At 35.0% G+C, this 15246-nt stretch overlaps 1 protein-coding gene across 1 annotated transcript; it reads left to right on the forward strand.

Moving 5' to 3' along the window:
- Window positions 1–1068: 1068 nt before the first annotated feature.
- On the forward strand, window positions 1069–12821 carry LOC132042381 (protein cornichon homolog 1-like). Its single transcript, XM_059432931.1, is given in 6 exon segments — window positions 1069–1366; window positions 2118–2299; window positions 7737–7859; window positions 7957–7977; window positions 7979–8061; window positions 12419–12821. Coding segments are annotated over 6 exon segments (513 nt in total). The 5' UTR covers window positions 1069–1291; the 3' UTR covers window positions 12448–12821.
- The last annotated feature ends 2425 nt before the right edge of the window (window positions 12822–15246 follow it).

Genomic DNA, 15246 nt, shown 5'->3' on the forward strand with positions numbered 1-15246 from the left:
ATCTTAACATATTTACCCTTGAACTCATAAACATGAAATAAAATGAAATTTTACCTCAAAAACTCAAGAACACTCCAATTCCAAGATCACTTCACCTTGAAATATCCTCCAAAGCTTCTACAAGAAGAAGAGACAAGTTTCAACCACACTTTGAAACCCTCAGCACTTTGATCCTCACTTTATGCTTGAAGAAGTGTTTGAATAAGTTGGGAGAGGTTTCTAGAGCTTTCTTGAACTTGGGTTTATGTTTAAAATGACTTAAAATGAAGAGGGGTCATAATATATAAAATCAGCAAAATCCACCGATTTGGAAAATATGGGCTGTATATACTGGCCGTATAACAATATACGGCCAACTTCATGGCCGTATAAAATTATACGGTCCGTATAATGGGTCGTATGACATCACCTCAAAAACTGTCTTCTCGGAAAATTTTTAAAATCCTTAAATACGGTTCATATCTCAAAATACGGACCATATCTCAGTTATACGGTCCATATTCTATTTTTCCCAGAAACGCTTTTGACGAACCTTTCCGCTTCGATTCACTTATTCTCTAATCCTTCCATAACTTACCAAACATGAACTTAAACCCTTATAAGCATAAGTTAAGCATGTCCAACCTCATATATCCTCAGAAACTGTCCCGGTGTCCGAAGCTCAGACAACTACCGTACGACGAATCTAAATGTATAAAACTACAAGGCGTAACAGGGACGCGTGACATTACCGGGTACTAAGTTTCCTTTGTTTGAAAATAAAAGTAAATTGAGCTCATATTAGCAAGGACGAGTCGAAGAGTACATATTTCACCCCAACTATTAATGGAGAGCAAATCTGCTTCATTTTGCAATTTTTAAGAGCAAATTTGACCCTTTGCCCTTCCTTAGATCAATAAAGAAAACAAAATGTTAAAATTTAAATTCCACCAACTGCGAACACTGCGAAATCTTGAAAACATATATATATATATTTTTTTAAAAGCACATTTTTAAGCTCAGAAAAAGCCTTTTCTTCTCATCGTCCGATTAATCGTCTTGTTATTCTTCCATCAACTTTCCAATTCAGCCCCACAACACTTTTTCTTCTTTTTTGCCTAGGGGCTGTTCCTCCCAAGAAGACAACAGCCCATCATACAAATTTTCAGAATCATTTTAGCTGCTTCCCACTTTCCAATTCAAATATATGTGGGAGGTTTTCTTCTAAAGAATCACCATTCATCAAAATCCTCTTTTACAGATTTGCTTTTTCTTCCTGTGCATGTAAGGGATCCAAAAGAAAGCAAAACAAATGGCTTGGGAACCCATTCTTTGGCTCATATTTTTAGCCATTAACATTTCCCTCATCTCATTACTCATCTATCAGGTACCCTTTTTTCCTAAACCCCCATTAACCCTTTTTCTTTTTTGGAAGATAACTTGAAATATAATCCGATGTTTATTTCACAAATGGGTTTATGGCACTATTCTCTTTGGGACGTTTTTTTTTCGTTAGTTCGTATTTAAACCCATTTTTTTTTCCAGAATTTGCGGAGCAATCGTAATGGTTATCTGTATATAATAAAGTAGTACTAGACTACTAGTGATTAGTGCAGGGTTATAGTTACTTTTTGTTTTTGTTTATTTTATGTTATTTCTAGGAGTTAGCTTTGACAATCTTTAAACTAAATATGCTCATCTAATCTTGAAACAATCTTTCTGGACTTGTGTTAAGTTGATGACTAGAAGTTTCAGTTTTTGTATACTTTTATGGGTCTGTGGCAAATGTTTTTTTTTGCTTTTGTTCTGTCTAAATCGTTTTGTAGTGATGCAAGTCCTTATCAGCTATTTACTTGTGGTCTAAAATAAGCTATAGATATTTTTGTGGCTAGAAATCCTCTCATTAAGGGTAACATGGGTATTTTAAAGTTAAATTGCTACTAACTATAGAAATGTGCCATTCTTTTTGGGACTGATTAAAAAGTAAAGTGTGTCACATAAATTGGGATAAGTATGGGAGTACTAAATTGCTCTTTCGTCCACATAATTCATTTTTCTGTTCCTTGTTGCCTGAACTTCTTTATTTTTTCTCTATGAAGTAAGATAAGTGTCTGAAGTTCTTTATTTGCTTCCTGTAGATTGTGTGTTTAACAGATTTGGAAGCTGATTATATGAACCCTTACGAGTCTTCATCTCGTATCAACTCTGTGGTCCTTAAAGAGTATATTTTACATGGTGTATTCTGCTTCCTATTCCTTATCACAGGCCATTGGTTTATCTTCTTGCTAATGCTTCCTCCTGCTTACTATAATGTCAGAAAGTAAGTTCCTTGTTCAGATTTATGTCTCTTACATCATATATCAAGTTGATATTCATGCTATGTAGTTTCCATTTATGTTGCTTGGATCCTTCAAAAAGGCAGCTGCACCCGTGTCGGGTCCTTAAAGCATTTATGGAGGATCCGACATGGGTATAGCAACATTTTTGGAGGATCCGAGTAACATAGGTTTCCATATAAATGAGATTACTTCCATTCCTGACATCTGGATTTCGCTTAATACTATTTTTTTGTCAAAGTGAATTAGTTATGATGTTATTAATGTAATATGGAGCTAATCGAGCCATTAATTAGCAAACATCTCTGATCACGGTTGTGTTGTGATATGTCAGTTATGAGGAATGAGATGGAATATGGGGGAAAATGTATTTATTGGAATATGTATCCAAATTGATTTGGAACTGTCACATTTTAAGGCCTAATGTGTTATAAAGGTTTTGGAGTATGGTAAGTACCAAGGTGATATTTGAGCTTATAGGTGTCAGGTATACATAATTCTATAAGGTACCATCAGAGCCATCAAGAACATTTTCTGCTTTTCTGTTAGTAAAGTATCGAGGGAGAGAGAGTAATGCTAATTGGTTTAGGATTTCCTTATAAGTTAGGCACTTCCTGCCGCAAAAGGATTAAAGAAAAGCTACTCAATAGCCCCGAATATAGAGTTGTATCGTAAGAGTATTGGGTAATGGTCTTCATCAAAAAAGATTATAGGGTAATGGTGAGTTCTTACTTCTTACCTGTCTGGCCCATATAAGAGTACATAATAATCTGTTTTCCCATTCTTAGCAGGCGTGTGGACATGAATTAGTTGATATTTGAAAAATAATAATGTTTGAAGTTAAGTTGAAAAAGGGTATTTGGAAGTCATGTCTTGTTATCTTTTAAGACCAAAATAAAAGCTTACCGAAAAAGGAATAACAGAAAATAAACCTCAATAGGATTGCTTGTCCCCGTTAGAGTGGAAACATACTACCTCCTGTTCACCTTTCACCTTTTATGACCTGATTATATTTTCAATGCTCTGTTTTGAATGCTAAGAAATTCACAAAGGTTTGTTGTCTCTCACATGCTTAGTTTCAACAATAAGTGAATTGACACTACTCAGCACAGGAGAAGAAACAATTTTCTAGAGTTTGTCTGTTGAGAAGAAATTTTGACATGATACAAACTTATGGCTTACCTTAAAAAATGTCGCTGCTCGTCAATCTTCTGATTACCTGCTCTGCTATTTTGTTTTGTCAACATACGTGGCCAACTGGTATTGTATGAGTATACGACCTCATTGCATACTAGTGCTGCTTTGCTCTTGTGAAAATAGAAATGCTTGTCATTGACTTAATTAAATATATAAGAGTCTTGGGTTATCTATGATATCATAGGTAATCAATCCCTATGTTAATAAAGTACATAGAGATTCTGTAATTAACAACAAAATATTCGAAGGTGTCTGATAAAATATTCCATATGATTTTCCTTATTCAAGTACAATGAATCGAGTCGTGTATGAATCTAGACCCATATTTTCTTGATATTCTAACATGCCCCCTCAAACTCAAAATGGGAAAACCAACTTGATTTTTGCTTATTTCGAAAAATAGAAAGTTGACATCGAAATCTCGCTAAATAGTGCACAATCACCAAAAAGAAAAGCAGTGCTGGAATTCCTTTCTTGGGGAAGTCATCAAGAAGAGAAATGGTGTTGCAAATCTCTAGATTATTATCAACTTAACTTGAATTGGCTTAACAGTGACAGTGAATTCAAGGTTTAGAGGAGGGTGTTGGTTGCGTTAAAAGTATCAGCACTAGTCGATGGAGAGATAAATGGTGCTTGAATGATCCTAGAGAGAGGAGCATCGCTTGAACGCTCGTCCGAAGATAGGGGCACCAATTGCCAGCGAGATGAGCGTTGTCGGGCACCAAAAGGAAGAACAGAAGAAGAAAACGTTGGCCGACATGTGGCACACATTGGCCAACAGTGCTCGTCCGTACGAAATTATTTGAGTTTCTATCAACTATCAAGATCGTAAATGCTTTGATACCATGTGAAAGTAGAAATGCTTCTCATTTGGTTAACAACGTATGAGAGTTGTTCTATATAGGAAATAGAGTTTAGGTTATGTATAATATGGTAGGTAATCATCCTTACACTAATAAGGTAAATAAATATTTTATAATTACATGCCAAATATTATGAGGTGTCTTATAAAATATTCTATATGATTTTCCTTATTTTCAACTTTCAAGTACACTAAATTTTTTTGTGTATGAATCTAGACCCATATTCACTTGATATTCTACCAATCTTATTCTATTCATCGCTTTAGGGATGGCCTGGGGCTGTTACTTTCAGAAATAGAATGCTTGAAATGAATAAATGCTATGAGGTGCTATGTGATAGGAAGATTTTTCTAACTAAGTGAAGTGCAAGTTGTCTAGAGTAGTTGTGATCAACAATGTTAGATAAAATTGAATGTTGCCCCTCTGACGCCCAACATATCCACAAGATAAGCATAGTAGATATACGGATGTTAAGATACATGTACGATCATACAAGATTGGACAAGATTAGAAACCACCACATTAAATAGAAGGTGCAAGTAACCCATACATAGATGATAAAATGTGAAAGGGTACTACATAAGCCTCTATATTCATCGGTTCGTAGGTGTGACAATATGTGGATTGATTGAAGGTGATAAAAAAGGGCAAGGTAGATATAAAATCGAGCAGGAAAGTTGTCTTGAAATACCTACAATTTTCTTTTGGAGTCAATACGAACTTTAGCTAAGTGTGTAGCATTATAGAAGCAAGTGGTCCATTTTGAGATTGAAAAGCTCTAAAAAGAGCTCCAGGTCTCTAAGTGCAAAACATAACTTAAATGTGGGGTTGAATAAAAAAAGGTGCAATGAAGGGAAAAAAAACAAAAAGATATATCTAATTAAAAAAAGTAACAAAATTCATTCGTAATGTTTTTCTTAACAACTAATGCACCTTTTTTTTTTTTTTTTTTTTTTTTTTTGAAACTGGTAACTGTATCTTTTATATTTCAAATGTAGCAGTAGTACTGAAACCATATTTACAACAAACTCTAAGAGGGTGTTTGAATTGGCTTTTTCAAAATAGCTTATAAGCTAAAAGCTAAAAGTCACAAGTTGGGAATACCCAACTTTTGGCTTTTGGCTTATTTTTGTACTTTTTTGGCCTCAAAGTGAGTGTTTAAAGGCACTTTTTATCTTTCCCAAACACCACAAAAGTAGAAAAGAGCTTAAAAGCCAATAAGCACTTAATATAAGCCAATCCAAACACCCACTAAATCTTACTGTTCTATTTCTATATTGAATCTAAAACATCAATCATAGAGACAGTATCATTTGAGTAGATCTGATTGCACCAAAAACACAAAAGCAAGATAAAGTTTAGCTTAATCTTGTGCAACCCATTCTCTACATTTTCAAAACATATGGAATTTCTCTCCTTTCAAATTGTCCATCAGATGCAGGCAGGGACAATCATTTCTGACCTGACCTCGGTTTCTATCGAAGAATTTTATTTATCATTTTTTCCAAAAGCAAAGAAAGATATTAAGAAAAAAAGAAAACAAATTCGTAAATCACCTTCCATTCCAATCTTTACTCCCGGTTCTAGAGGAAAAAGAATTACAGCAACATTCATAATTGGGGCTTTCACTGTTAACTCAGACAGTTTCTTTCAACTCTTTATTTATGGCAATTGTTGTGAATTGAAGTTTTTGTTGAATGATGGAGGGAACAGTGGGATTCTGGTGCAGAAAGAATGGAGAAGAGGGAAAAGTGGACCAGTTGGAGAGAAAACTAGAGTTGGGTTTTGTTATTGAGAAGGAAAGACAAAAATACCCATCTGTTAATGTGTTTTTAAGAGTTGGGTATATATATTAACCTATTACATGAAGGTAGATAGTTAGCATTGTACCCATTTTTTAATTCTCCAAAATACCCTTAAAAACACATAGCAAACTCATTAACAAATGGGTATTTTCGTCTCTCCTTCTCAATAACTAAACCCAACTCTAGTTGTCTTTCCAATTCGTCCACTTGTCCCTCTTCTCCGTTCTTTCTGCACGAGACTACCACTGTTCCCTCCATCATTCAACAAAAACTTCAATTCACAACAATTGCCATAAATAATGAAAACCGCAATGAATGTTGCTGCAATTCCTTTTCCTCTAGAACCGGGAGTAAAGATTGGAACGGAAGGTGTTTTGGGAATTTGTTTTCTTTTTTTCTTGATGTTTTTCTTTGCTTTTGGAAAAAATGATAAATAAAATTCTTCGATAGAAACCGAGGTGAGGTCAGAAATGGTGGGTGAAACCAAACTGGGATTCGCAAAACAAAGAAAGTGTTTGTAAACCCATCAGAGAAGAACAAAAGCGCATAAGAGATTACCGATTTTGTAGTTAGCCAGGGAAAGAAATACAGAGAAAGATCTTGCCGGTGAATGAAATGGGGAGGAGTTCGCTGTTGGCTGGAGAAAGAGGCAAGGAAATCGAATGGGGAAGAAGCCAAGGAGTATTGAAGTGTTGGGGGCAAGACAAAATACCCATTTGTTGATGTGTTTGCAATGTATTTTTAAGGTTATTCTGGAGGATAAAAAAATGGGTACACTGCTATCTAACTACCTTCAAGTAATAGGTTAGTATATATAGCAAAGTGTAGATTTGAGCTCACGAAACTTCAGCTGAAAAAGGCGAAGAGTCTCATTCCAATACCTACCTGAGGTATTTGAATCCTGTGATCAAAATAGAGGTTTATGGGTGCAAGGATAAGGGAAGAGTGGACATATACTGTATGCAGCCTTCCTCTTGTATTTATGCAAAGAGACTGTTTTCATGTGTGAGAAAGAAGAGTTTGAGAGAGAACTCAGCTTGATTATTCCCTCAAGCTATTGGGGTTTAAATAGCTTTACATGTCCTAAAAAGGAAACAAAATCAATACAAATCAATACCTAATTAAAATAGGAGTCAATTAGAGATTCTATTATATTTACATATGTTCTAGAATATTCACTAGGATTCTAACGTCATGCTTCTAACGCAACAGGTCAGTAATTCTACCTTTGTGCTAAGGTTCATTCTCATTTGAATCGTGTGGTTATTAATGAAAATAAAATTAATTTTCTAATGCTTTATTTTGTCAGTCGGTCAAACCTAATGGAAAGTCGTCCTTTCTTCAGAAGAACCGGAAGTATAGTGGGTTTGCCAATTAATATTCGTTTGTGTTTCTCCTGCTGTGATGATGCAGCTTGTCTTGTTTACATGCTTACATGACACTGAAAGAAAGTGTTCTATCTTACAATTTAAAGTTTATGTTTCTCGTCTTCAAAGATGCTTTCTTTAGATTGCTTTGGCTAAATCTTAACTAAGAGAGGTGTTATTGCATTGCAGATTCTTAAGCCGGCAGCATCTTATTGACGTGACTGAAGTTTTTAGGTTCATTGAGTCTGAGAAGAAGATTCGGATATTCAAGCTCGGTTTCTATTTGGTCCTCTTCGTGCTAGTGCTTGTCAGGTTTTATTATACCTCTTGACCCTATTATTTTCCTCCTTTTACCCACATCTTCTCTCAAGATATGCTAATACGTAGCTTGATTGCTGTTTCTACATAGAATATCCAATGGAGGGACGCATTCTACTTTGCTATCAGTTTTCCGGTCCAATGATGGAGATTTTGACATTCACTCCTCAGTACTTGAATTCTAGACAGTTTTTAGGTCTGATAGGTGTCTCTTTTGATTCTGAAAAGTAAAATGTGCTCTTTATCTTGTAATAAGATAAGGAATGCATATGTGATATGACTCCCTGTTCTTGTTTACTCTCCATTTTAGGCCTTCTGTTTCTTTTGAAGTTTTTACCATTAATAATTACTGGTATGAAATAATAGAATAGTGATTACAGAATCAGCTTTAGAGTCGATGCAATGAGAATATCGTGCATCTTGGGCAGCTGTAGCTTGCTCAAAGTTTCTTCACTGCTTGTGGAGCCTCTATCTAACTATCTAATAAGTCCAGTAATGATTGTATATTTAGGTCCAGATTAAAAATCTTTGGCCTTAGTACAATATATTCCAGTTCCCGTGGTTAAGCTTGATGTTTTTGGATCCAAATTGCAGCTAACGGATGACAAGAATTGTCTATCTGCACTACGGTAAATGGAATTTTGAATACTTCTTTGTGATAAGGAATCTTGAATATTCACTTCATGAGTTAAAGTGATCAACATTATCTTAAAGAGCTACTGAAAAAAGGAAAGCAAGTGTTTGCTTGTAAATTTGATTGTAAAAGTTAGTACTTGAAAATTGATGCTGAAAAGTATATTAGAGCTTCAGGTAGCTAGAAAAAAAAAAAAAAGGTAGACTAGCCACTTTTGGAAGAGTTACAAGATGATGTCACATGTTCAGTTAAGAAGCCATAATCATCCATTAAGTGCAAAATGAAAAATGCGTAGTTAACCTGACTGAATAATATTGAAAACTTCGATATTGGCCTGGAGTAAAATGTTAGCTTAAAAATGGTTCCAGATTCTCTTAGCTTCGGGCTGTTCAAAGAAATAGGAAAACATACTCTGAAATGTTGTATAATCCACAGTTTTATTTTAATTATTTTTTTATTAAATTTATTATTTTTATTGGCCTTTGTAATTATTTAGTCTGATTGTTTGCTAATCGCCCACCACAGATTAGTGGTCTTGGATGTGGAGAGGAAGAGTATCAGGTCTATGGAGAGAACATATACGATTGAGAATTAGGTGGTGGGTAATAAATTGCACGACCCAAGTATTTTAGGACAAGTTACGAAAAGAAGGGGCATACATATATGCAATGGAAGGAAATGGCAAGTGGCATTTAGAAAGTAGTAAGAAAGTAGCAAGTGAAGTTCTAGGAGTGTTTAATGGTGCAGGGCCTTGACCAAAAGATTCGTGGTGCTGGAATGAGGAAGAGCAAAAAGTTATTAAGACCAAGAGGCGAGAGGGCAGCAGAGGAAGCTACCAGAATCAGAAGGAACAGAAGGAAGATAAGCATTTGAGGAATACAAGAGAGCTAGGAGAGAAGCCAATCAGGTAACCAACAAAGCTAGAGAGAAAGCTCTAGATGGCTTGTACCAAGAGTTAGGGACACAAGAAGGAAAAAAAGAAATGTATAAACTAGGACTGCTGAAAGAGAAGCGTAAAGATTTGAACCATGTTAAGTGCATTAAGGATGAGTCTTAAAAGTCTTGGCAGGAGTCAGTGAGATAAAAAAGAGATAGAAAGCCTATTGATCAATCGTTCAACTCTAGCCACTAGAATAACTTTGTAGATCTTTGTACTTCCGTGCTAGACCAGAACATTAACTGCACTCGTAGAATTATACCCAGGGAGTAAAGGACGCCATGAAAGGCAATGAAAGCTGAAAAAGCTTGTGGATCAGCTGGTGCCCCTATTGAGGTCTGGAAGTGTCGGGGAGAGGCTAGAGTAAAATGCCTTACCAAGCCATTCAATGCTACATTGATGAGTAGAAAGATGCCAATTGGGTGAAGGAAGAGCACTTTGGTTCCCATGTACAAGAACAAATGAGGTATTAAAAGTTGTGCCAACTATCGGGGCATTAAATTTATGATCCATATAATGAAACTATGCAAATAAATAATAGAGTGGGACTTAGGTCCACTACAAGGGTGACAGAAAACCCATTTAGCTTTACGCCTAGTAGGTCTTTAAGAGGCTATATTTTTACGAAGAAGATTGATGGAATTTATAGGTAGGAAAGGACCTACACATGATATCTATGACTTAGAGAAACCATATGATAGAGCGTCAAAAAGTGTCCTTTGGTGGGTGTTGAAAAGGAAAACAATTTATATCAAATATATAAATGTCATAAAGGATATGTACGAAGTTGTTACAAGTGTAAGAATAGTGGTAAGAGAGACGAAGGAATTCCTCACTACCGTGGGTTTGCACTAGGGCTCTGTGCTAAGCCCTTACCTATTTTCCCTTGTTGTGGATGAGCTAACCACTAACATACAGGATGAGGTACTATGATTCATGCCCTTACCGACGATATTGTTTCATCGATGAAACTAGTCAGGGTTTTAATCAAAGTTTGAGCTCTGGATAAGCGCTTTAGGGAGTGAGGGATTTAGAATAAGTAGAAGTAATATAAAATACATGCACTGCAAGTTTAGTCAACGAAATAAGAGTGAAGTTTAGGTGAGATTGGATACCTAATTGTATATAATTTAGATATTTAGGCTCAATATTCTAGGAGAATGGAATGATTGATAAAGATGCTAAGCATAGGATTAAAGTAGAGTGGTTGAAATGGAGGAGTGCCACAAGAGTAATGCGGTAGGAAGATACCGACCAAAGTTAAAGATAAGTTGTATAGAACAATTATAAGTCAACAATGGCGTTGAATCTGGTGGAAAATTTGAATGGAGAGGAATGGCAGATGCTTTGAAGACAAAGTTAACAACATCCAGAAAGTTAAAGGAAGCTGCATTGCTACACTTTATTTTGTGGTGTAAAGAACATTGTATAGAAGAAGCTGAACAGTTAGTAGATCTTTTAGGTTCCTTGTAAGTACTACTTTTTGGAGATCTCCAACATGTCCTTAATGCTGAGGGATACAACTTTACCAGTTTTTTTAAAAAAAAAAAAGGGCCAGCAATGGTGTATGAGCAGGGGCGCATTTATATGTTAAATTTGGGGCACATGAACCCATGGTCTCTCCGTAAAACTAGGTATTTTATGCATATATTTTCCAGACTTGGTATAATATTATCTGTTGGCACCCATGCAACAAGAAGGCTAAATGATGCACTTGGTTGAAGGTTGAGTTATTTACCTTTAGGACTAGAGATCAATTCCCAGTAAATACCTTTTTTTCCATTTTTTTAGTGGTGCACCCATATTCTAGAAATCCTAGAGCCTCTGAAGCCCAACATATCCCCAAGATGAGTGTCACGTAGATGTGAATGTCAAGATGGATGTCAGATCATACAATATCAGATTAGATCACAAATGATCACATCCGTAAGAAGGTGCAAGTAGAGGATAAAATGAGAGAACGTCGAGATGTTCTTACCGTATGTTACGTAGACCTCCAGATGCATATCTTATATGTGAAAACATGATGATTGAAGGTGTTAAAAGAGGAAAAAGCTGACCTAAAATCGCATAAAATGCAGTTATCTCAAAAGATTTGGAATACTCAGAATCCAGGCGGGTCTTGCAAAAGATAAAAACAATGAAATTTGAAAATTTGTATAGGCGATAACAACCAGAAGTCTAGTGCTTAGTAGAATAGAAGATTCTTAGCATATTAGAGATAGTGTTAGATAATCCTTATGTATGGAGTATTGAAATATTATGGACATATTGGGGGGTGGTAAGAGATCCATAACTATATGCTTTAAAGGATTAGGTGGTTATGACCGTACACTGGATACCTACTTGTTCTATACATGAATGAATTCAGTTGCAGGTACAACTAGTCGAAAAAAAAATAGGGGGTTAAAAGTTATATCAGAGAGAGAGAGAGAGATAAGGAAGAAAATATTCAGGCTTCATATTTATTTGTTCGACTAAGAACTCATTCTGAGAATGTAGGAACATCTTGCTCGTAATTAAAGTTACTTGTAGAGTTGAAATCCCAGCCACAAAAGCTCTTTGATTCGGATGCATTTCTGGATCTTTTTATGAAGCAAAGTATGAAGTCGCCATGAGGTCATTGGTATGGTAAACTATGCAAGTGAAGTGCTAATTCATGCTTGCAGATTTTGCATCAAATTTCTGAACAGAATATACGACATTGTTGTTTCGGACATGGTTTCAATAGCAAAAAGCGCTTGATGATGTTCTCTGTTGGCAAAACCCTGTCAAGTATGGAAGGGATAGATGTCATCTTAAGAAAAAAGTTTTGATTATCCCCTGCTATACAAATGGTGGGCATATTTAGAAGTATAAAATAGTGTGCGCGACATTTAGAAGCCTTCTATTCGTCGCTGATATTTTGTTGACTATAACATACATGCTACTTAACGGGCCCTTTGTATCTCTTTTCTGATCAAAATGAATTCTTTCATGCAGTCTGGTCCTATCTTTTATCAACGCTCTAGTCGATGAAGATGATGCTATCAATTTTGGTTCTTTACCATTGCCCAATTTCTTTTGAAGATATTTTCTAGATTTTGGTCAAGGAGATACCTGAGGTGTGATCAACCAACATAGTCCTGGGAAACCTCTACTTGAACTCTGAGCTAACCTACTTACTGTTGTTTGTATCTGGTTATTTTCCAGCAAACCGTATCAGGGTTGACTTTTGACATTCTTTTCGGCATTAGATTATTCGCGTGCTCTTTTCTTCGTCATTTTCACGCACTCCTGCTTTTAGTTGGGTAGCTCTGGCAGTTGAATGTCCATAAGAGAGCTATGTGAATTTGTAAATGTCCTGTAAGACTTGTTCTAATAGAAAGCCTCACTTTGTGTCCCAGATTGGAGATTTGTTCTTTTTGGCTTTCGCTCTGTCGTTTTTCCTGTAGCATTGTTTTGCATAAAGTATCTAAGTTAGCACAATAGTCCTCTGTTACCTATTGAAATCAGACTGCATTTCTGGCTACTCTGTTATACTGAAATAAATGCTGAGGCATATCTCCAAGGCAGAGTTTGTGTTATGACAAATGCGCAACAGGAGTTGCAATCAATTATGCAACGTTGTTCATCCTCAGACTGCTCTGTGCTCTCACACTATTGTGTCACTAATAGAATTGAAAATACAAACATTTATATCCGTCAGAAAACCCATTTAGATAAGTGTGTTCAGTACCAAGGAGAATGTTTTTGATGGAAAATGTTTTTTTAAGGAAAATAAGCGGTTTCTTACTTATTTTCTTGTGTTTTAAAAAAAAAAAACTACTTTATTCCAAAATAAATGAATCTTAAAAAAAAATGAAATGAATCTTAAGGAAGTTAATTAAAGACATTAATTAAAAGAGTAATTTGTCAATATTTCCCTTTTGCTTCTTCCTAAATTGTTCTTAAAACAAGAGATAGTCAATGTTGGGATTTTTTGAAGACTCATTAAAGAGAAGGGTAATTTTGGAAAAAAATAATTAATAAATCTTTGGACTTTGAAACATTCATTCATTTTGGATCATAAAGAAAGTGCCAGAAATTCATTTATTTTGGAGTGGATGGAGTATTATTCTAAAAGTATTTGTATATAATCTAGACAAATACTGTAGGTGTTGAGAGGTGGGGATGGGGCTATGGGGTTGGGGGGTAAAGATGAGGTGTCTTTGGAGGGTGAGGAAGACACAATCAATGTGGAATGCCATTTGTGGAACTTGTTTTCCCTCCTTCCACTATGGAAAGTCATTTTCCTTATTTTTAAGGAACTTCTTTTCCTAGAAAAAATATATTTCAATTTTTTTTTTTATCAACTGAACATGAAAAAATTGAAAATCAGTTTTTGAAAAATGTTTTCCTCCGTACTACGCACACCCACAATTCATCTGCATCTTAAAGTTAGCGGATGCTATCCTTGTATAATTAATTACCAGTACTTTCCTCACTATGTACATTCTTGAAATAATACTCCTACTACTGAAAGTAAAAAGTCGGATTACCGAAGAATATATCGGAAGTTCACGCCATAGACAGGATTTTAAGATGATAATTCTCCCGCGTCATTAATAAGATACTTGAGTTAGCATCCTGGTCAACAATGATTATCGAATTATGAAAAGTACTTTTTATGTGAGTGTGCACATCACACATTTTATGAGGGTCTTTCCCTATGAAAGTTTCATTTGGCATCTCTTGTAACTCAATGTGAAATGTCACCCAGAATTCATAGGATCTTAATCATTCTTTCAATCATCTCATCTTCATTATTTTAATGAATTAATTATATTTCTTAGCTAGATAGATTTTGGGTTCGAGTTTTGAACTGCTTCTGCTTCTAGTTGGCTTATCAGGTTGTACAAAGAAAACTGATATACCGCACCAAATTGATAATTCCAGTCAAATCGAGAAAAAAACCGGATTAATAGTTTGGTTTTACTTGGTTTGGTATTGAAAAAAAAAAATTCGATCATAACTGATTTGGTTTGGTTTTAACTAAAAAAAATCAAATCGAACCAAACCAACCCGATAATACATATATACAACTTTTAAAAGTATTTTATACAAATAAAATATTTATTTTTAATGCGATCTATACATATTTCTTAAATATTTTCATAGTGGAAAATGACCTACTAATACTACTTAAGACTCTATATTACAAAATATAAGGATACTTTTTCTTATTTACAAAACATACCAACAAAAACTACAAAGTATACCAGATTTGGGCTTAATGGGATACCCACGATTTTGAGCTTTTTTTTGGAGGAAAATCTGATTTTTAAATGTGGGCTTAATTTTAAGCTAGTTACCAATCAACTTCTTCTTTTAAAAAAGATTTCTCTCTCTCTCTCCCTCTATAGCTATTGATAGACATCATTTCCAGACGTAAAATTCATCTTCTCTAGTATGATACGGTTTCAGCTTCGTCAACGAACAATTCTCCACAAATTTTAACATTTTCTGCCTGATAGCAATTCTCTGTATTTTCAACTCACGATTTCAAACCAATCTTTCACCATTGTTACTGTTCATAGTTATTTTGTATAATAACACTATTTTCCGGTCCTACATTGTTAGACTTTAATTGTGCTTTGGCTTTTATTTGTGGGAAATAATGAATAAAAAATCTTATGAATTTAAGCGCGGGATACTGGGAGTGATGATATGTTTAATGCAAAAAAAGAAAAAAAAATCTTTAATGCAGCATGTAAAAAAGTTGAAATGTGTGTATGAGATGTGTGTTGTAATTATGTGTATAAATTATTTATACATTAATAATAGAAAGA

This window comes from Lycium ferocissimum, unplaced genomic scaffold, assembly GCF_029784015.1.
Source record: "Lycium ferocissimum isolate CSIRO_LF1 unplaced genomic scaffold, AGI_CSIRO_Lferr_CH_V1 ctg14898, whole genome shotgun sequence".
NCBI lineage: Eukaryota > Viridiplantae > Streptophyta > Magnoliopsida > Solanales > Solanaceae > Lycium > Lycium ferocissimum.